At 56.2% G+C, this 22,272-nt stretch overlaps 1 protein-coding gene across 1 annotated transcript in view; it reads right to left on the bottom strand.

The window, feature by feature from the left end:
• The window catches only part of FAM53B (family with sequence similarity 53 member B), a 72,278-nt gene that overhangs the window by 21,050 nt on the left and 28,956 nt on the right, over positions 1 to 22,272 (bottom strand). The window contains exon 3 of the mRNA XM_007936900.2: positions 20,444 to 21,222. Within this exon, the coding sequence (XP_007935091.2) occupies positions 20,444 to 21,222 (779 nt within the window). The remainder of the gene's footprint in view (positions 1 to 20,443; positions 21,223 to 22,272) is intronic.

Below are 22,272 nucleotides of genomic sequence, written 5' to 3'. Positions count from 1 at the left end.
GGGAGGCCCAGCTGGTGTGCTGCATGAGCCAGCTCCCTAGTGGCTTCCAGCCAGGAAGCCCCAGTCTGCACCTTTCTGGCCAGAGGGTGTGGGTCACTCGAGATGCAGGCAGGATGGGGTGCTCAAGCCAGAAACACAGGCTCTGTGGCTGGGCTGCCACATGTCCCCTTGTTTGGAAGTGACACAGCTCTGGGACATCTTGATGCCTCCTCAGGAAGGCGGCTGTGTCATTACAAGAAGAAGCCCTTACTTGTGAGCACAGAATGAAAGAACGCTTTGAAGTCTGAGCAGAGACCTCCTTCTCTCCATCCCTCTACCAACCTGAACGTAACGGGGCAGGAGCCAGGGAAGGGGCAGCTTGTATGCTGCTGTGCCAGAGGTGATGGGAAGGAAGGGGCACTCCCTGGGACTGGAGCTGGGCTCCCCTGAGGTCTGCAGGTGTGATGATGCGGTTGGGTGGGAGATGATGGCACAGTTGCCACTTAGAGCAGCACAAACACAACTGAGTCACTAAAAGGCATAATGCCCCATGATGCATCTCACCCACAACCCCTTCCTCCCAGGCATGGCAGTGCTACACGTGTCATGGTGAGCACTCAGGACAGCCAGCTGCTGGGTGGGAAGCCAAGTGGCAGTGTGTGCAGGGGCGCAGCTTCCAGCCCAGTCCACAGCTAGGCATCAGCAAGAACTTGTTCCCTCCCATGACCTGGGCACGACCCACACTGGGACCCGTGGTGTTGGCTGGGCCTGCTCCTTCCCAGCTCCCAGGGATCTGGGGACCCTGAGTCTACAACAGCTGCCTCATAGAGGGAGGCGAGGCGGCTCTGCTCACCCCACGCTAAGACCAGGAGCCAGGCATCGCGAGGTCACCCTAGGCATGGCTCTGTTGACAATTAAGACAGACATCAACCCAGGTCTCAAACAGCACTGTTACCTGAGCCCAAAGCACACACAGGTCCCAGGCTTCTGGAAGGTCCTGTTTGAGATGATGGCAACACGGAATAGGAGCCCCAATTTTCGGGACTGTCTCCCCTGGCCTCAGTCCAGCTGTCCATTCGTAACTTCATCGTCATACTGGACACTCCTAGCTGGAAAGGCGGGACCCATCCACTGCATCCTGTCACATTAAGGTGACCTGTGATCCTCTATCTGCCCACACCAGGGAGACGCTTGCAGGGAGTAGGGGGTGTCCAGCTGCTTCCACCACCGTGTGTGTCCTGGGTGCTGCTGACAGCAGTAGCTCCCAGAGGAAGTGGAGCACCCAGAGGGCGGGGATCGGTCCTGGCTTCAGAAGCTTCGTGCTCCGCAGTACCCGACACATGTCTGCTCAGCAGGTAGCTGGTTCCCAGGAAGAGTGGGGAGAGAGCAGAACACGGGTGTTCACGGGCCCTGAGGAGGAAGGTGCCCCGAGGCTGTAGCGGGCCAGGCCTCAGAGCCAGGGCAGCATGCACACAGCGTCAGGTCGTTCCAGGTTTCCTTGCATTTAACCCTGTGCAGAGGCTGTGCGGAAGCACACCAGCTCCGTCATGGACGAGTGTGTCCTGAGTGGGCGTGGGCCCAGTGGGCTCCATGACACTACCTGTGGGCATGTGCAGGTGGCCCCAACAGCTTGAGTTCGTAACATTTACACAATCAAACCAGCTCCCGAATTCAGGGGCAGACTATCTACAGAAAACAAAAACAGAAGGAGAGCCAGGCACTGCCCAGAGGACAGGGGTGGGCAGGCCTCAGAAACATCTCTCGTGCCAGGCAGCTGGGAACATGGGGCCAAACTGTGTTTCGTGAGGCTGGTCCACTCCCAAGTCCAGGTGAGCTCGCCCCTTTCGGATGCACGTCAGCTGGTGTGACTTGGTAGTGGCTTATTAAACATATAGATAGATCTGCAAGGCAGCAGCCGTGCTGATGAAACTGTGTTCTTCAGTGTGAGAAGGAAAACATCATCATTGCCAAGAATGACAAGAGAACCCAGGTGCCACTGTGCCGGGGTGGCAGCCATGGAGAATTCAAGGGTTTCAATAGGGCTAAGAATTTTGTGGCCTTTTTTAAGACCAGGTCTCTGCTTTTCTCATTAGCCAGGATGAGAAACCTGTGCTAAGCTCAGATGCATTTTTTGTTTTAATCAGTAGCGTGTCTTCATTTCCCCCCTCTAAGAGAACAAAGGGAGCTCTGGTGGCATAGTGCCTAAGGCATTTAACTGTTAACCAGAAGGCTGGCAGTTCAAATCCACCAGCCGCTCCTCAGAAGGAAGGCTGGACAATCTACTTCCATAGTGATACCGCCTCGGAAACCCAAGGAGGGGTCGCCATGAGTCGGATCCGACCCAAGGGCAGTGACTTTGGCTTGGTTTTGGAAGAAAGCAAAGTTTTACTCATCATCTCTGTGACCTGTGACACTACCTGGACTCTACTGGAGGCTAGTGGGCTCAAAGGGCTTCAGGGCTGGAAGGGACGCCCAGCACCTCCACTCAGCATCAGAGCTGTACACCAAACACTTAACAACAGTCACCTCTGGGGGTGGATTTCTGAGGAACGCCATTTTCGGTGTATTTATATTCAGAACCATGCCGATTTTCTGTATGGATGCATTAATTTTGTAACCAGAAGAAACAATAAATGTCACTGAATCTGAAAACTGCTTTGGTTTCATATACACATGCCTGCTCTTATTCCAACAAGAACACTGCTAGCTTCCACAAACTGAGCACTTGTTAAACGAGGTCACTCCAGCCACTCAGGATACAACCGCACACAGCAGAAAGACCCTATTGCCATCCTCATCTTACGCATGAGAAGACTGAGGCACGGGGACTGCAGCGACTGACAGAGACCCGCGTCCATTCTTGGCCAGCTTCCCCCACGGCCTAGCAGACAGGAAGGTCCCCTCCGACAGGCTGCTTGGCCCCCACACAGCAGATGCCACCCTCATCTTATGCATGAGAAGACTGAGGCATGGGGACTGCAGCAACTGACAGAGACCCACGTCCATTCTTGGCCAGCTTGCCCCATGGCCTAGCAGACAGGAAGGTCCCCTCCGACAGGCTGCTTGGCCCCCACCAGCAGCTGTGACATGTGGAGCACACTGGTCACAAACACTAAAGACCATGTCACTGGGTGGGACTCTGGAGGCCCACAGTCAAGGCAGCAGGTAGATTCATGGCTTCAGCCCAGCAGACGGTGAAGGCCGTGTGAGGCATAGGCACCCAGACACCTGGGCATGGCCCGTGCTGGGTATTACACTGAAGACAACAGTGTTACGGGTCGGCTCCTATCGGACAAGTGGGAGACTCAGCCATACTCTGATGTCCCCGTCCCATAATGCCCAGCCCTGTGACATGTCGACTGGTGTTTCTCAAAGGGTCCTCTGCCAAGGTTCCCACCCCAGACGTGCTGGAAGGTGTGGTGACTGTCACTTCTCTGGGACACCCACAGCACACTGGGCTCTGGGAGGCATCACCATCACGAGGCCTGCTGAACCTTTGAGAAGCAGGATGAGTATCCACAGAGCCCATAAGTGCACACGGGGACTGGCACAGGCAGAGGACTGGCACAGGTGGGCTCTGGACGCATGCAGGCCCTTGGACAAACTGGCCTCGTTTCAGTCGAGGTGGAGCTGAGGTACATGGATGTCCTGGAGCCAGCAGGCCTCCGGGGCTGCATTCACCTCCACCCCACTCCACTCACCCTCCTCAGTCTCCTCTATGGAATCTTTTCCAGCCTCTGCCCAGTCTGGGTGGTGCCCCTGCCAAGCATGCACTGTGTACCACCAACTGGCTCTGTGACCTCAGGCAAACTATGTGACCAATCTCAGGGCTTCCATGTCCTGGGCCAGAACTGGCCATGACAATAACAGTTGTCTATCTCTTGGGGCTAACTTGAGGATTAGATAAGCTACTGTGGTCCACAGTGAGCGTTGTAGAACTGTTTGCAATTTCATTATGGTCTGCTGTTGGGAGTCCTGGATGTTCTGGGGCCTCATTTAGCACATGCCCTACTCCACCTGCACTCAGACTACTGCTTACACGCTGGTGTCTCCCGGGCAGGGCCTGTGCTGATGTGCACCCTCACCCCACCCGGCACCCGCACACAATGGGAGTTCAGTTGAGGGGACCAGACTTGCAGAATTCAGCCTGTGCAGCCAGGCTCCTCTGTGACAAATGACTAGCCCTCAGTCTTCCTCCTCCTCTGCTACGGGCACCCCAGAAGTCTGAGCCTCCTCACCTGCTGCACAGCCCCAAGGGCCAAGGAGGAGAAGACACAGGAACCATGCTCAGCCTCTTCACCCTTCTTGCTTTCTCACCACCAGCTTCAAAACAAGTTGTTGAAACACTGAGCATTTTCTTACATGTATTCTTACCACAATACACAGAACAAAAGTAAACCCCAGAGTCTGCACCACGAGCAGAGGGGAAAGTGGCTCCCGGTTGCAGAGAACTTTTCTGACCACCTTCCTGGTCCCTAAGCACCTCCACTCTGGGCTGGCTGTGCGGATTTCTCAGACACAGGGCAGCTTTGGCCCTGGGGCAGCCAGCACTGGCCGACGGAGCCTGAGGTGGCGCACAGGACGAATCCACGGCTATTGAGGCTTTCAAACATCTGAGCCAACCATCCCCACCCCGATTTTCTCAGAGCTGCTTTGAAACCACCTCACTGGGCCAAAGCTCAGTTACCACACAAAGTTAGCCTCTTCCAGCAACTTCCAAGCTGGGTGTCTGCCTTGGGTGCCATGCCACATCTGGCCGACAGAGACTTCTGGGTCCCAGCCAGGAAGAACTTCAGAGGAGTTTGTCTTGAGCAAGGAGAGCCTCAAGGCTGCCCTGCTGTTTTCATTTGGGTTTGTTCCACGGGACAGAGGGGAAGTGCCCCACCAAAATTCTTCGAGGGCCAGTAGAGGCGTGAGGCCATGAGTAAACAGAGACAAGGGGCAGTCCTTGTTCCGTCTGTCAGGTCTCAAGCACAGCAGCAACTCACGAGCAGCCCGGGGAGACCGTCCAGAGGGACTGGACAAGCAGCCCAGCAAGCGGTTCTGGAAGTACCAGCGAGAGCACATGGTTTCATCACAAAGTCACATTTTTGTGCACAGAGATAACACAGACAACATAGTGTACTCTGATGCCAGGACCTCTGTCAACCAGAACTCAAAGACGCTAGGCACTCCTTTTCCTCAGCCCAGTCTTGCCCTTGGAGGCACTGCTCCTAGCTGCCACTGGGGGAACTTGGGAAGGCCTGGAGGGCCAACTCTGGGCTGGCAGAGCCCTAGCCAATCAGAACCATGTCACATCCCTACCATGTTCCAACAGACAGGATGCTGTCATCACTCCTGGATGACCTGGGCCCATGACTGTAGACTACTGATGTCACCAGGAAGCTCATTAAAACATGGAAGGGAGCGCATCACCACCTCAGCTGAAGTCCAGACACCAGACCTGGTCTTGGTGAGCATCCCCCACCTAGCACCCGCTCCAGCACACAGGGCCAGGGACGGCAGGGACTGAAGGTCGGGGGGAGGCCAGGCAGGGCAGAGGCTCCTGGCCCCCTGCTATGTGATCTCAAACCCCCGAGGTGGCGGCAGGTACCAGCTACTAGAGGTAAAGGGAAGGCTAGTTCCACCTGGAACCAAGCACTGGCCCCAGCAGCTTAGGGCAGGGTATGCTTCTCAGGTGCTTTCCCTTCTCCCAACAGACGGCTCTGGGACGGCCTCCCAGCCACCATCCTGCATCATGAGGTCTCTCCAGAGCCCAAGGCCGAGGTCCCTGCCTTCCTCCATACCGTCACTGCCTCCTGCTGAGGCCCATCTCAGCGTCACCACCTCCAATTCGAGTTTCAGATTTCGGCAATAATCCAATTTTAGCTTCTTCATCTGGAATGGTGACAACTGTCATGTTTGTCCATCTAGATGGCACTGACAACTGCCTGGGCAGGGCCAGGTTGGGCTGGGCCAGTTGCTGTCCTGTGACTGGGCACTGATCCCCTGCGGCTGGCCACTCGACTATCCTCATGTGAGTGAGCCCCACACGTCTGGGGCCCTCTCTGTTCTAGCACCATCTGCCACACCGAGGACAGGCTGGCCTGACTCCAGCTCTGGTTGACTGAGGAATCCTGTGCTGACACCTGGGATGGGAGGGGCTGGCTCCAGAGCTCTGCCCAAGATCCTGACTGGCAGCAGAAACTGGGCCGTGCTGTGAACCTCAGCTTCTCCTCTGTAGAGCATGGACGGCAACAGCAACTTCCAGGGTTGTGATGACAATGTAGCATCACTCATACACACAACACTTGGCACAGCACCTGCCAGCCTGTGCCCAGTGAACAGTGAGTCTTCCTTGCTTCTCGAGTGTCACCAGCATGGGAGCCGAGTTGTCTGTGTGGGAGAATCCAGGCCCTCTGCTCTGGTTCATTCATTGATTCCATGAGTCTTTAGATAAGCTGTGCCTGCACCGTGCAAGGTGCTACACGGTCAGTGGTGACAGGCAGAGGCCCTCCCTCCCGATGGATGCTCACCGGTTCATCACTGTGAGGGTGAATTTCACGTGCCCACAGGGCTGGGCCATGTGCCCTGTGTTTGATCCAACACTGGTTGAGATGTTGCTGTGAAGGTGTTCACATGTGACTGACATCCACATCAGTCGATGTTAAGGGGATAACCCTCCCCATTGGGGATGGGCCTCATCCAATCAGTTGAAGGGCTTAAGAGGAAAAACTGAGGTTCCTCAAAGAGGGAAGGAATTCTGCGGCAAAGCTCAAACCCAGGATCCTGCCGACTTTTCGACCTATTGGCCGCCCACGGATTCTAGACTCGGCAGCCCCCAAAATGACATGGGCCAGCCCCTTACAGTGAACATCTCTCTCTCTCAATAGATGTGTATGTATACATGCATATTGCTGTCACTAGTGGCTGTCTCGTGGTGACACCAGTGGAATTCGATGGCACTGCTGTGACCCACAGGTTCCTGTCGGCTGATTTCCTGCAACAGACCTCCAGGCCTTTCCCCCTTGTCCGTCTCAGTCTGAAGCTCTGCTGACACCCATGCAGCGTCACACAAGCTTCCGGTGACAGAAGGGTGGTGGCTGTACACGGGCCAGGAACAAACCCTGCTCTCCCACAAGAAAGGCAACAATTCTACACTGAACCACCACTGCCTGAATACATATCCCCCGCCTCTCTGGAGAGCCCTGATGGACACACCGCAGGCTCCATGGCTGGTCTGCTCCTTCTGTCACTGCCCGTCATGGTGTCACCTGTGCAGACCCTGCTGTCCTCCACCCACCCCCTCCCCATCGCCTGCAAGCTCCTTGAAGCGTGGGTGGGCCTTGCGTAGGCTGGCCTTCCTTAAACCCCTGGCTCGGGCCCTGGGACAGAGCTGGTGCTCAGTGTACGTGCCCTTGAACGTGTTTACAAGCTTACTGGCTGCCAGGATCTGAGGGCCCAGAAAGTTCCCGTGGTGGGCAGGACTGTGCTCCCGATACTCCTAGGCTGATGAAGCTGGAGCCATAAATGCAATTTCAGAGGCCACCAGGCCTGCTCTGGAACCTTCTGCGTGCCCGGTGGTCTCCCTGCCACTTCCCACTCCTGAGCTCCCCCACACCTGCCCTCACCCTGGAAGTTCATTATCCCTGTTGACGGCCCCGAGGTGTGAGCTGTGCGGAGCCTGGTGTTCAGGTGATGGGGGTGGGGGTGGGGATGCAGCCGTCACCTGTGAGCATGGGGAAGTGACCAGGGCTCAGCAGTACAGAGCCTCACCTGTCAGCACCACCCCCTGGACTCCACAGGACATACCCAGCCTCCTTTCCCACCCAACTAGTGCCACGTGGCCTCTTCCAGCCCCCCTGGCCCTGCACCTCTGCTATCAGATTGGGTGGATTCTGAGGGCTAACAAAGCTGCAGCAGAAAGCAGACTCCCAGAGATTAAGGCAGTCTGCGCAAGGAGATGGTCCCCTTGGGGCCTCCCTGACCCCACCTGTCCCACCGCGGGCCAGCAGGGTGGGTAAGCTGACGATGTGCAGTGATGAGGCAGACCCTCGGGCATCCAAACACTTACTGCTTGGGCCTCCGTGGAGGCTGCGCACCCCAACCAGAGCATGGCCTCGGAGAACCCAGCCCGTCAGAGCAGGGGGCCTGCCTCTCACCGACCCCTCTGACCAGCTGGCACTCAAGTCCCCTGAAGCAAAGAGGGCCTAGTAGCAGAGCCAAGACACCTAACCCCAGGCAACGCCCACCCCATCTCCCCTGCCACCCACCCCAGCACCTCCTCCCTGCTTGTGCCTTCGGCTCTGAGGTGATCAGCTGGGTCACTGAGTGAGATGAGACTGGGGGCCGGTGACCTGTCACCACACCGTCCAACAGGGCAGCTACCAGCCACAGGTGGCAACTGAGCACTGAGAACACGGCAGGTCCCACTGAGATGTGAGCGTGAAGCAGACAGCGGATTCAGACCCTTAGTTCAAAAACAGAACTGAAATACCTCATGTGCGGTTTGTTTACGTTGATGACAGGGTCAAATGATAGTACGTATCAGGACACGGTGGGTTAAATAAAATATGTAAAAATTAACTTCACCTGTTCCTCTGAACCACGGCCATAAGGACCTTTAACAGCACGAACGTGGCTCTGGCTCTGTCTCCAACGGGCAGCACCAGCACTCACCCCTCAGACTCAGCTATAGTCACCACTTCTAGAACAGAGAGCATGACCCCACAGCACAGGCTAATCGGAGGAAAAACACACGTGGGCACGTGTCACCACTCACATGATCTCTGTGGCCAGAGCTGGCTCGAAGCTGTCCTCGCACCCCCAGGGGGGCAGAGCACCTCAGCCTGCTCCTCTGTGCCCAGGCTGGTGCGGCCCAGGAGAGGCTCAGGCCGCCGCTCACCAGCTCTCCCTACTCAGCCCCATCTCCCATCTTGGGGTGCAGGACAGAGGGTCGCCCTTCCCTCACAGGCTGCCTGTTCAACCAACCACAAGGATGTCTCCAACAGAGCAGCTTACGAGAAACAGTGACAACAGCAATGATGACAGGAATGCCACTTCAGGCAACAGCAAGGACGGTGGCGGCGATGCTAATGACACTGACACTGACACTGGCACTGATGGCTCTCAAGGGCTCGCCATCTCCCAGGCCAATCCTAAAAGCTTCTGGACGCATCCGGTGGCTTGGTCCTCACATCAGAGAGGACACTGAGGCCTGGAGGGCCAGCCCTGCCGAGCAGCCCACCGGAGCACTGCACCAGGCCCGTCTGGGTCTGGCCCGGACTCCCTCCACTGAGGCCTGTGGGGCCCCGCCTGCGGTCTCGCTGCTCTCGGCGTGTGCCGGGCGCAGGCACGCTTATTTGCACATCATTCCCTGCGTGCATCCAGCTGAAGTTCTGGTGTCTGCCGAGTGAGTGAACTTCACACCATTTCTGATCGGATCTCCTTTGTCCTGGCAGACAGTTAATGCCACGTTATCAGCCCATATCTGCTGAAAGGCGCGCCCCAAACACGATGCCACCGCGCGTACTGCCTCTCTGGTGGGTGCTCTGCGAGCAGGCCCGTGCCCAGTGGAGGCTCGTTCTGTCTGATGGCTCTCCTGCCTCGATACCTGCTTGCATTTTTATCTGCCGTCAATTCCCGGTAAACTCCGTTGTTCGAGACTGCCCCAGAGGAGCATGAGGTAGAAGTTCTCCTGGTTAAGGGGGTACACGGCTGAGCCTGGTTAAGGGGGTACACGGCAACACTTGCTCGTCCAGAGTGGACGCAGGCAAACACAAACAGTGGGCCACAGAGCCAGGCTGCGGCCCCGAGGCCAGGCAGCAACTGTCCTTCTGCAGGGCGCATGATGTCCTGAGACAAAAAGCCGTAAGAGACCCAGACCGCCCAAGGCTCCCCTCCTCAGGTCATTACCCACCTGGGGTGCCCACGTTGAGTAAAGCCAGCAGGTGGGCAAACTAGCAAGCAGGGAAAGCCCCATGGAGGTGCTCGAGGCTGGGGAGGCAGCTGGATCCTTCTGCCCAGATGAATGTATACAGGCGGCTGGCGGGCTGCATCACCTCCCAGCCAGTGCACGCAAGGCCTTTCCGTCACAGACAGGTCTTTGGCACCTCAGGAAGGGGTTTGCCAAAAGCAGCTCCCAGCCTCACGCAAGGGGACCAAAGGGCAGCTTGGGGTCCCCCTTCTGGGACAAGAAAGTCTATGCCCTACCCTCCTCTCCAAATGCTGGACCCTCCTGGGCTGCCTGAGGTCAAATTCCCAAGGTTTAAAGTAACGACCACAGCGAGGTAAGGCAGCTAGCTCCCTCAGAGCACCTCTGACCCACTAAGTCACACCAGAACCCGTCTCCAAACTACTGAGGGTGTCCCCCGGGCTCAGAACCAAAGCCCACTCCCCTCATGCCAGCCAAGCCCTTTGCAACCCTCCTATGCATCCCGTCCCCGAGCTCTGTGCCCTAACCCACCTCTGAGCTTTGCTCCTGCTCGACCTTCCATCTGGGACATCCTCCTTCATGCCCTGTGCAGGGCCAAAGCCCTCAAGTCCTTTTGCTTTTTGCTCAAAGTCACCTTGTCAAAGAAGCCCTCCCCGATCCTCCATCTAAAGCCAGTGCACCCCTCCCCCCAAAGTCCCTCACGTCCCCCGTCTGATTTCCTTTACGACCCACATCACCAAGAGAATGATCCTGTGCACTTGCTTGTTATCTACTGCTTTCTAGAAAGGAGTTCGTGTGAGTGGCAGGCGCATGTGTCTTACAAACACACAGCCCCAGCTCCCAGCAGACACCAGATATGAATCTGCTGAATGAAGAGCAAACGAGTAAGAGGTTGAGAAGAGTGTGAGAACAGATTTCGCGTCCCAGGATGCCAGACAGACGTCAGTCAGCAGGACAGCACTTGACCCAGATCTGCACCGCCTGCCCCTGGGCAGTGCCTGTACGAAGGAGCAGCTGCATGCAGGTGTGAGGGCCCGGCTCCCACAGGCTGCCGTGGTGAACTCGGCTCCCACCCCAGACACCTTAGATGTTCTGCTCCAGGGGCAGCCTCACTGCCATCTGCTTCCTGTGAGGTTCTTCCAGTAGGGGCAGGAGCAGGCCCAGCAGCTTCCTGTCTGCTTCCTGGTGCTGTCCAAGTCACCCTATCCAGGTTTCTCGGGCCGGCAGGAGCACTTGGCGCCATCGATAGTAGCTGGAGGTGCAGCTCTTCCAAGGCCTGCAGAACAGCTTCGTTGCCTGCCCTGCCTCTGGCCCCGAGACACCAACCCCGCCAGCCAGCATTGCCTAGGGGCTGGACCCCAAGCTGCCCTTTGGTCCCCTAGCCTGAGGCTGGGAGCTGCTTTTGGCGGCATTTCCTCCATGATACCTTTGTTCTCTTCCTGCCTCTTTGGTATTTCTAAACTGTTGACACTGCCCTCCCTGCCAGCTTTACCCGGTGGTTCTGCCTCTGGCAGGGTGCGGGCTAATGGGGGAGAGGGGGCACCCTCTCTGTGCCCAGAGCTCTGGCCAGGAAGCATTGCCCCCCTCAACCTCTGGTGGAGCTGGGATGCCTAATGACCTTCAGGCCCAAATCACTGATGGGCGCTCCCTGCTACTGCACACTAGGCAGCTGCTGGTGGTTGTGTTGTATTTTGGAATCAACCATCTGCTTTCCAAAAGGGAAAAAAGCCACCCCTGATTTCCTCCAAAAACTGTGGATTATCTAAGAGTTCTGCTATGGCCAACTTTCAAAGGAGGTATTGTTCATCTTCTGGCCATAAATAGGCAATGAACACCCACTCGCAGTCCAGACGAACCACGTGCCTGCCCGCCTGGGCTCTGTGGCAAAGGCCTGTTCTCCCATGAGGCAGATGCTTCCTGTATCCTCAAGTGGGGCTTCAGGGCGGCTGATGATACAAAATGTTACTGCTAAACGGGCTCTTGTCAACAGGGAGATTCCATGTCAAGTCTGTGCCAGGGTGACAGAAGACCATGTTACAAAAGTAAAAATGGGCTAAATTGTGGTTTCACCCTGGGGAGGCCCCTGAACACTGGCAGCCTGCATGGTCTCAGGGGGCAGGCACAGCCGGGCATCAGATGGGTCCCCACTGACATCCTCATGGGGACCCCCACAAGCACTCACAGGCCCCACAGGGACCCTCACAGCAAACCCCCTAAGCACCCACAGGGACTACACAGACCCCTGGCATCATGCTCAGTCAGGACCTGGAGACACTCCGAGAAGTCATCAGCCCAAGGCTACTGATCAAGATCAAGAGTGGGGGAAGACAGGCACAGCCAGGCTTTGCCAACCCACCCCTCTGGGGTTGAGCTGGGGGCTCTTCTGGCGTTTTTTTTCCTCCGCTTCCTAGAGATGCTTCCCCAGCTGAGGTACACAAGAGCTAGTGTGAAGAATCCACCTGTGGCCCCAGGCCACCAGTCTTCTCCACCCTCACTCTCTCCTCCCTCAGCAGCCCGGCAGTGACAGGCACAACGGGGTACCCGGATTCAAATGGACACGCACAGAGAAGCTGGAGTCTGCAAACCTCTGAGGGTGAGGACTGAGCCTCCACGAGTGGGAAGAGCCACCTGGGTTGGCCATCCATGCATGCTCAAGATCTGGGGTGGGAACCAGTTCCACAGATATTGTGGAAACAAAATCAATCACAGTGGTCCAATAGACTGCATTTCTACTGAGCAAAGATCAGGGAGAGAGAGGGCCAGAGTGAGGACTGTGGGTTACACACTGAGAAGAGCTTTCAATCAGCAAACATTTGAAAGGGTCGCTTGAAGGAAGTTCCTACCTGTGGGGACTCGGATGATGGCTCTGTGACTCGGGTGTGCTGGATGCCAGTAACAGATTAGCCAGCAGGGTCCTATCGATCCCACCTGCAGACTATTTCTTAAACTACTGACAGGAACCACCAGGTCCTGCAACCCAGCCTGACACAGCCTACCGCAGCATCTGCCAGCAGGCAACCATGGGACAAGTTGTACTCAAGGGAGGGAGCACCAGCACCACTGAGTAGCACTCACTTCCTCTTGGTAACTTCTCTCCCTAGAGTCTGACTCACAATAGTGGTGACCACAGTCCTGGGCAGACACAGCCCTGAGCCCCCAGTGCAGCTAGAGACCAGCACATCCAATGCTGGCAGCCAACTGATGGGAGAAGGGCCACTGCTGCCTGTTTGGGTGTCCCGTGGCTGCCATAACAAGCGACCATGCAGCAGATGGCTTCGAAAAACAAACACATCCTCTCAGAGTTCTGGAGGCCAGGGGTCCAAATTCAAGGTATTGACTCTGAAGACTCTGGGGAGGATCTTTCCTCTCCTCTTCCAGCTTCTGTGGTTGCCAGCAATCTTTGGCTTGTGGCTGCATCACTCCAAGCTCTGCCTTCACGTGGGCATCTTCCTTCTGCGTGTCTGTCCAAACTTCCTTCTTCTTAGAAGGACACCAGTCATACTGGATTACACTGTTCCAGTATGACCTCATCTCAACTTAATGGCATCGGCAAGGACCCTATTCTATTTCCAAGTCAAACTCACAGATTCCAGAGTGAATTCTTCAGCCCAGTACATTGCCCCTACCTCATGAATGAGAGACCTGAGGCCTAGGGGTTATATAAACTTCCTGGTGATGAGGATGCTGCCAGTCCAGCAGCAGGGCTCCGGCACAGGTCTGCCCCCTACAAGCCCCCTGCTCCTCTCCTCTTCCCAGCACTCTCTCCTTCCACCTCAGCAACCTTGGAGCGACAGGTGGGCTTCCCTAAGTCCTTTCTTTCAGACTGGCTTGAGCTGATCAAAGAGGCAAGGTGAGCTGCCCACAGGCTGTCTCTCTGGCTGCCACGGAGCAGGACCAGAGATGTCTCACTGGGAAGGTTGTCTTCCCTCCCGCCCCCACAGCTGTGGCCCCCAGGCAGCCTCCATCACCCAGGCCACGGTGCTGCACCCAACAGGCCTGCTGAGCCCAGGTGCTCCAGGCTCATCTGGGAGTCCCTGTCCAACCAGCTTAACGTGATGAGAGCCCACACCAGAGCCTTGGACACCCTAGGCTTCTGCTCCACACAGCTCCCCACACCCTCTTTGGTCCTGAGCGGCTCTCCATCCACCACAGTGTGGAAAATCACCAAGAGGCATTAAGAGCTGTCTCCCTGGCCTGTCCCCAGCTGAACTCCTATTTTTCTTTTCCCTGAGAGATCAAAGCTATTGTGTCAACATGTAGCCGCGGTCTGAGTGACCTTAAGCAGATTGCTTATGCAACTTGGTGCCTTCACTGGGGGCACAGCAGTAGGAATCCAGGGGTCTGAACAGGGCTTTCCCGGAATTAGAAGAGTTCCCGGGAAGTCTCCAGTGTTCACTGAAAGGCCCATTTCTAAGACCAGGGAAAGGGCAACGCTAGTCCCCGGGTGCCACCTTCCCTGCCTGGCCACTCTACTCTTCCAGGCCAGCCTCAAGTTAACACCGCACACGTGGGTCGGTCACATAAGGGTGGCCCCAGCCTCTACAAGATATACAGGGATGGAATATGGGTTTGACCAGCTGTCATCAAAGTCAACACTGGTCAAGAACTGACACTTGTGTGTGAATCTGTGCCATGTATGAGCTATTCAAGCCCCCAAATCCTCCCTGCACCCAGACGTGGGACCGGTTCTTCCCATCTCACACACGTGGAAATGGAGGCTTGCAGAGGCTGAGTGACTTGCCCCAGGGCATCAGACTCAAAGAGGCCGGCCCAGGAGCAGAGCCTATCTGTCTGACTCCAAAGCCTACCTGTATACCACCCCACCCTCTACCTCCTGCCAGCGTCTGTCACCTGGAGAGGCCTGCTGGACAGACCCTGTCAAAGGCCAAGCATGGGGCAAGAGGATCTCCAGAACCCACTGGCTCCTGCCTGAGTGGGTGGCTTTGGGCAAGTCCCCGATTCCTAGCACTCTGGAAGCTTCACCTCCAAGTGAGAGCACGAATCAGGCCAGCGACGGAAAGTCACGCTTGACTGCCAAGTGGCCACCAAGATCACAAGAGCAGGATTCTTGGACTTCCTCTGAGCTCAGCAGGAAAGACTACCATGATTGATTAGCCATGTCTGTCAGGGCACAGGAGGCGGGGGGCTGGGCACGGACCCAGACTGCTGCCCTGGCAGCTGCGAGGAGAGCCCAGGGCATGAAGGCTCGCTTCCTCTGCAGGGGCCTGTGCAGCCTGCTTCTGGGTCACAGTCCTACTCCATGCGCCCACCAAGGTTCCCTTTCTTTCTGTTTAGCAATTATTTCACCTAGCTGAAGGACAGCTTCTCCAGGTCTCCACCTATGTTTGTGGTGTAAACAGAGCTCTACCTCAGAATTCCTCAGCTGCCTGACAGCACTGCACCCTCCCACCAGGCCGTGGGCTAGGATGCAAAGCTGCAGGAACCCCAGACAGTGAGGGCATCGGCTGCTGTCAGGGTGGGCAAGGAAAGCCACAGAGGCTTGGACAAGCCAGGCCTACAGCTCAGGAACTCTGCATGGCTGGCCTACAGCTCCCCAAGCAGCCTGAGCAGGCAGTCATGCTGCCAGTGGCATGAAGGGCCTCCCTATACATGGTGATGGGGGAGAGCCGGGGCCCCTTGTAAGAGGCAGCCCATCAGCACACAGGACAGACAGCTGAAGGGTGACCACAGGGAGAGCCCGGCAAACAGGCAGTTTTAGTGAGGTTCATCTGGGATAGCCCTCAAATGATCCCCTGCCACATCCCCTCCCCCTGCCAGAGCCCCTGCGGCCTTGCTTGTTCCCTCTCCTGACTGGTCCCCAAGAACCCAGCTCCAGCGCCTGCAGCATCCCAAAGGTGTCCTGGCATGCTCGTCTTCCGCTCATGCCTCTTTCTACCAAAGCCGCCCCGGCCCGCCTACCGCGGGCTGCAAACAACAGGTGCCTGTTCTGAGGCCGCTCAGGGAGGTTTGGAGGCTGCAGTCGACCCACCCTCTGTGCCGGCACCCTGCCCCCCGCCCCGAACGCCTCGCTTCTGTGTGCAGCACTGTGGAGAACCACCGTTTGCTGTTCTTTCCAGCAGACCAGCTTGGAGTTAAACACACGGCCAGGAGTGACACCTGGGGCATGGCGGCTACCCATAATCTAGCTCACTGTTGCCTTGTCTGAGACCTTTGTTTGCACACACGTGATCGTCTCCAAGTCACAGCGCACAGCACAGGTCTCACTGGACGACAACCAGGTCTTGAGGGAGTAGCCGCTGGCAATGGCCTGCACACAATGGCACACACTCACTTTGCAGAGGGAGGCTGCGGCTACACACTAACACCAGGCAGAAGGGTCTTGAGGGGACCACATGAGGGTGGAGAGCTGTGTATGCAGTAATGACGTCAGACTCAGGCAGAGGCCAGGCACAGGTAACCCTCAGGGCTGTCCGAGAGCAGCGTGCTCCGTGGAACCGAGCATTGTAACCACAACCACGGGGGGGGGGGGGGTGCTGCTTCTAGAACAGGTCTGGGCTTTCCTCACTACAGTGGACTTCCTTCACTCAAGCCCAGATGGCCAGGTCACCTGGAGACCTGCGTGGCATCCCTGCTCAAGGCCACCCTAAAACAATTTCTAACCAGACCCACTCTGTCCTATCCTGCTGCTGCTACTGGGCACCCATGCCCAGGAACGCTGTCAGAAAGGTGCTGAGATGAGGACGCCCACCCACCCTGGCCTCCACTGGTGGGTGGCAAGTCTGATTCTTTTGCCATTTCATCACCTCGGCTCTTGAGTGTCGGGCTCTCCACAGGCAAGAACAGGAACAAACAAGCAGTTAATAGCAGACAGAAAAGGGAGAATAAAAATGAAAGGAAAAAGATGGACACAATATACAGAGAAATGCACAGGGTGGGGGCCACACACACACACAGACATATACACACACATGTCCAGACACAAAGTACTGTCGTTGGGTGCCACTGAGTCAATTCTGATGCACAGTGGCCCCTTGAGACAGTATAACCGTCCCACAGGGTTTTCTGGGCTGTAATCTTTATGAAGCTGAGCTCCAGGGCTCCTTCCTCCAGAGCTGCTGGGTGGGTTCAAATTACCAGCCTTCTGGTTAGCAGCCAAGCACTGAACAGCTTCACACACACACAGATAGAGACACACGCATACACAAACACGTTACACACGTATCCCCACAAGTTACTTCCCGTATTGCCCCCAACAGTCTCACAAAGAAGGGAGAACTGTTATTTGTTGCACAGAGATGTTAAATGACTGGCTCAGGGCTGCACAGCTGCTAAGTGACAGAACTAGGCTCTGAGATGCTGGTCTGGCCCTGGAGCTGGCGTTGCTTCCCCCTCCAACCTAACTACCCCATCCTTTCTGACTCCTTCTCCTGCACCCAGGCCCCTGAACCTCCTGGCCCTCCTCTGGAGGCCTTCTGCTAAACGGAGATCCAGATCAAACACCAGGCTCCTGGCAGAGCCAGAGGCAAGGGCTTCAGTTTCCTGGGAGGAGTGAGAATGGACAAGCCCTGAGCTTCCAGCAAAGCCCAGGAGGTACCAGCATGCCCACTTTCCAGATGAAGAACACGTCCACCAGACCAGAGAGCACTAAAAAAAACCAAACTCGATTCTGACTCACAGTGACCCTACGGGACAGAGCAGAACTGCCCCCACAGCATTCCCAAAGCTGTAAATCTTTATAGAAGCAGACTGCCTCATCTTTCTCCTGTGGAGCGGCTGGTGGAATTGAACCGCCGACCTGTTTGTTAGCAGCTAAATGCTTGAACCACTGACCTACCATGGATGTGGATGGACAAAGGGCGGTTTGGCCTTCAGAGCTGTCTGCCCTCCCCTGCTGCTCTGACCTTTCCAGGCTCTCTCCCAGGCCCCTTTGCTGCTGACAGGTTGGAGGGGCTTTGGTACTCACCCTCCTCAGGTGGCCCTGGACCCCTCCGGATCAGCCCCAGTCAGTACCTGCAGGGAAGGCAGGCCATGCCCCTAGCAAGTCCAGCAGCACCAAAGGGCTCACCAAAAAGTCACACTGCCCCTTTACTCTGCCGTCACACATCTATGTCCCAGAACCCAGCCCAAAGGGCCTCCTTCACAAGGATGTGCAACTGGAAACCCTTACCCTCCAAGCTCCAAAAAGTAAGCGCACAAACCACTCTATCTGGTGGGTACCGCCCTTCATCTGTCCACATCCATGGGAGGTCAGTGGTTCAAGCATTCAGCTGCTAACAAACAAGCCGGCAGTGCAAACCCCAAATCCAAAATCTCATCCAAATAAATGGGTCAAAAGACTCATGAGACAGTTGAGAGTTAAGACCAGTTTAAGGAATTGAGGGCAGGAAAATGGACCAGAGTAGCTGCCCGTACAAGCCTGGTCTTCTCCTGCAGACCTGCCCACGTCCCGGCAGTTTCAGATGCCCAGCACACTGCAGCAGGTGGGGGCACAGCTCCCTGGACAGTCACTCCCCATCAGTCCTCAGTGGCGCCACGTGGGCTTCTCAGCGGTCTGCTGGGCAACAGGCCCTGTGCAGCACAAAGTGCCCAGCCCACTGGGGCCTGGCCCACACCCTGTCTTTTCCAGGCCAAGTCCTAGGCTCTTCTCAAACACACAGATTGCCCTCAGTCTGGTTTTCAGGGCCCCCTGGAAAGATGGGCCCCACTCCTGAGGTCACAGATCCTGTGGAAGACAAAGCCGGCACAGCGACCATGGTGAGAGGGGCTGGTGGGGCGGGGCTCGGCCACAGAAAGGGGTTAGCCTGGTGGTGGAGGGCTCTGACCATGGACACTAGAGAAAGCTTTCCACACCCAAGCCGGCGCCAGGGCAGACAAGCGAATCCTGGAGGTCTCCCCCGGCCCAGCACCCTCTCCTTGGGTCTTGGAGACCTGCCTGGAGCCGGTGAGATAATCTATACATCTGGGCAGCCCCAGCGAGCAACGTATTTTTAAACCAATTCTACCAATGGCAGGACTGGAAAGGTCTCTGGTGATGCCAATAGTGTTCTTCCACTTTGTGGCTAATGAACTATAATAGCATATGTAAGTTGTTTCTATTACCCATCTAGCTTACTAGCCAATAAAGTCAGCTCGGCATTAAACATTTAACTGAAGCCATTCATCACCCCAGAACTCGGGGCTCTGGGGCCCCTTCAGAGTCTCCAAATAGGCCATCTTTCCAGGCTTTTCACCCATTGACGTTTTTCCAAGGGAGGACCCACTTGCTTGTCCAACGTAAACAAGTATACTCAATCCCTGTTCAGTTGTAATGTCAGTAACGCCCAGTTTGGGGGAACAGCGGGGACCCCTGGGGCTGCGGTGGGAGATACGGAAGCAGGAAGCAAGGGGCAGAGGGTGCAGGCCAAACTCGGCCAGCTCAGTATGCTTGGCACCAGGGCACATCCTGAGCTAGTCCTCTGGTGGGCCTGGCCTTTGTAGCCAGGGGTGCTCTGGCCTCAGGACACCTACATATCTGACAAGGAGGCTAAGGAGATAAAAGGAGTTCTCTGTTAACAAAAAACCATGTTTTCATTCTAAAGTGACAGGAGGCTACAGCACCAGGCACTGAATCGTCGGAAGCAGAGTGGATGTGCCAGCCTCCCACCCTGGACCTGCCCGCTGGGCTGCTGTGCACCAGGCCATGCCCTCTGCACACAACCTCACCACCTAGGGTGTCTGTAGCCTCCTCAAACCCAGCAAGGACTGACGTTGATAAACGCAAGACCAGAGAAAATGGAGGGGCAGACCGGGGCACTAAGCCACGCAGAGCCTCCTGGATCCAGAGCCACAAGCTCTGTGTTCTGTGCGCCACATCGACCCGTCCTTGTCGTCCTGGACTCACGAGTCACAAGGGCCACCCCTCCTCCTGGGGCCTCACGGCTACACTGTCACCCTCAGGAGCCTCTCTAGTAAGAACCCAATGCAGACACTGCTTGGGCTCTGAGAGTGTCCCATCGGTGGTGTGTCAACTCCAAGTTCACTGCATTCAAGTCAATACCCATGATCAGTGTGAGATAAAGCAGAGCCCTGAGATAAAGAAGACCAAGTGACAGGGTGTGTGGCAGTGGCTTTACCTGCAGTGAACAGAGAGGACGACTACAGAGGGGCACAGAGGGTATCGATCATGCCTTCTTGACGGGCTAATGCTTTTGACAGTTCAATCAGAGTGAGTGACCTGACCATCTCTCTCAGGACCCCTGATCTGAGTGATGCTGAGGACACAGAGTGTGTGAATGCTCTTCTCAGTGGCCGCAGGGCTGGGTTCCTGTAAGGAGGCCCCAGCAGGGGATTATGGTACCTGGTCAACACCTGCCCCACACCCTATCTGGCTCTGGGCCTTTCAACTGAGAGAAATAGACACTTAAAAACTAAAATTAAAAGAAGAATGGAAACAGTCTTTCTTTGAATAGGACTTCAAAAAATCAAGGACCAGAGACCCTCCAGAAATTTCTGCGGTTGGCCTGGTTGGCATGGCTCTTCTGGCCCAGGTGGGCAAACACCCGTGATGGGCACACCACACCCGGACAGCACCCTGCCTGCAGGGGATCTTACCTGTGCCATCTTGGCCAGGTCAAGGGAAGGCCTCTGTTCCTGGGTCTCTTCGGGCCGCCGCCGTTTGACGCCAACCTTCTTGTCGTTGAGAACGCAGGGCTGCGAGCGGCTGCGGGAGAGGCCACTGGAGCGTCTCACCAGCTCCGGAGTCGAGGCCGGAGTGCTGCTGGCCGAGGGGGGGCAGTATTCCGAGAAGGAGAACTGCTCATGGGAGCAGGACAGGGACCGCTGCATGTCAAGCCGATCCCCCACCACAGGGGTCGGATCGGGGCCCCAGAGATCTCCCGCCTGTCCACGGGTGGCCGGGCCTGGTGCCCCCTGGCAGGGCTGCCCCCCGAATTGGAGGTGCAGTGCGGCCTGGTGGAAGGGGGCAGGGAGTGTGTTGGCCCGGGCTGGGAGGCTGAAGCTGGAGCTCCTGTGCATGGTGCTGAAGCTGCTGGCATAGCGCTGCACGCTGCCCCCACTGTAGCAGCGCCTCTTCTCCACAGGAGTCCACACTTTGGACCCCAGGGGCCGCCACGACGTCCGGCAGCTGGACAGCTCATCAGAGAAGGACAGGGAGCGGCACTGGCGCTTACTGGGGGGTGCCGAGGGGCTCCCGCTGTGGTCACTGATGCTGAGGTCCTGGATCAGGCTGGTCACCGCACAGGCGGTCACCGCCTCCCTGTGCCACAGGGCACCGTCCTGACACTTCTCCGGCAGGCACTCCCAGAGGCTAGCGCTTGGTTGGTCAATCTGCAGTGGGCACTTCCTGTCCAGGTCTCGCCATCTGTCATTTTCTGTTTCACAAATAATAAAGAGAAAGCGGGATTGGAGAAGGCTCCGCGCCAGTCACTAACAGAAATGCTGTACTTCAGAGCAGGGAGGCCCGTGGAAACTGCCCGCCCGCCTCACTCCACAGATGCAAAGCTGAGACTTGGGAAGGCGTTGAGTCCCAAGGCTGCAGTGGGGGTCGATGGGGCCTGGGATCCAGGCACGGCCAGCACTCCTACTATGGCTTTCTTTCCAACCAACCATACTGCCCCCTGGGAAAACCCAGAGCAATGACTTTTAGCCCAAGTGCCTTCTCCCTGTACAGATTAGAAACCTACTGGCCCTGCCTTGGCCAGTGGCAAGGTCAGGACAAGACATCACTCACATCCCAAGAGTATTCTTTCACCTGGGACTGGCCTTGAAGACCTGGACCAAGATAAAAGAGGAAACCTGAGGTTCTTCAGAAGGTCCAAGTAGAACAGGGGAGTAGAGAGCACTGCCAGGCTCTCCCTTCCAATTCCACCTTCAAGGCACATGTTTCTAACAGACACTGGATCTTTCATGGATTTACAGTTCCCTCCACAAAAACGCAACAAGACCAGCAACTACAGCTGCCAATCACTGAGTATTTCCCACATATCAGTTAGTTTCTCATAGAAATTGAGGCCATTTGAAACAATTAAAAACTCCAGGAACAAGTCCTGGGCTGCACAGAGTTAAAAGTACAATTTAAACTTACAGGTTCAGGTCTCCACTCGAACACATGAATAAATTAACCTTGCTGTGAAACGCTGACTTTGCACTTGGACCCTTACTTTTGTGAAACATATTCAAGAACTATTTGTTGTTTTCAGGCCCAGTGTGGGGAATCCTGGGAAATGTAAAGATACATTTGACGTAGCTCATAGGTTCAAGTTTACAGTAGGAAAGGGAAGCTAAGAAATGCACTGTGCTGCAGGGAGAAAGGGGTAAAACCCAGGGAGCCAAAGAGAAGAGCAATCAGCCAAAGGGATTAGGTGAGGAGGGGAAACTCAGGGACGCCCAAAGAAGCAGGCCAGAAGAGCAGGAGAAAGGGG

The sequence above is a fragment of the Orycteropus afer genome, unplaced genomic scaffold, assembly GCF_000298275.1.
Source record: "Orycteropus afer afer isolate SDZICR_OR568_19922 unplaced genomic scaffold, OryAfe1.0 scaffold00038, whole genome shotgun sequence".
Classification (NCBI taxonomy): domain Eukaryota; kingdom Metazoa; phylum Chordata; class Mammalia; order Tubulidentata; family Orycteropodidae; genus Orycteropus; species Orycteropus afer.
This window is presented reverse-complemented; position numbering and strand designations above follow the sequence as displayed.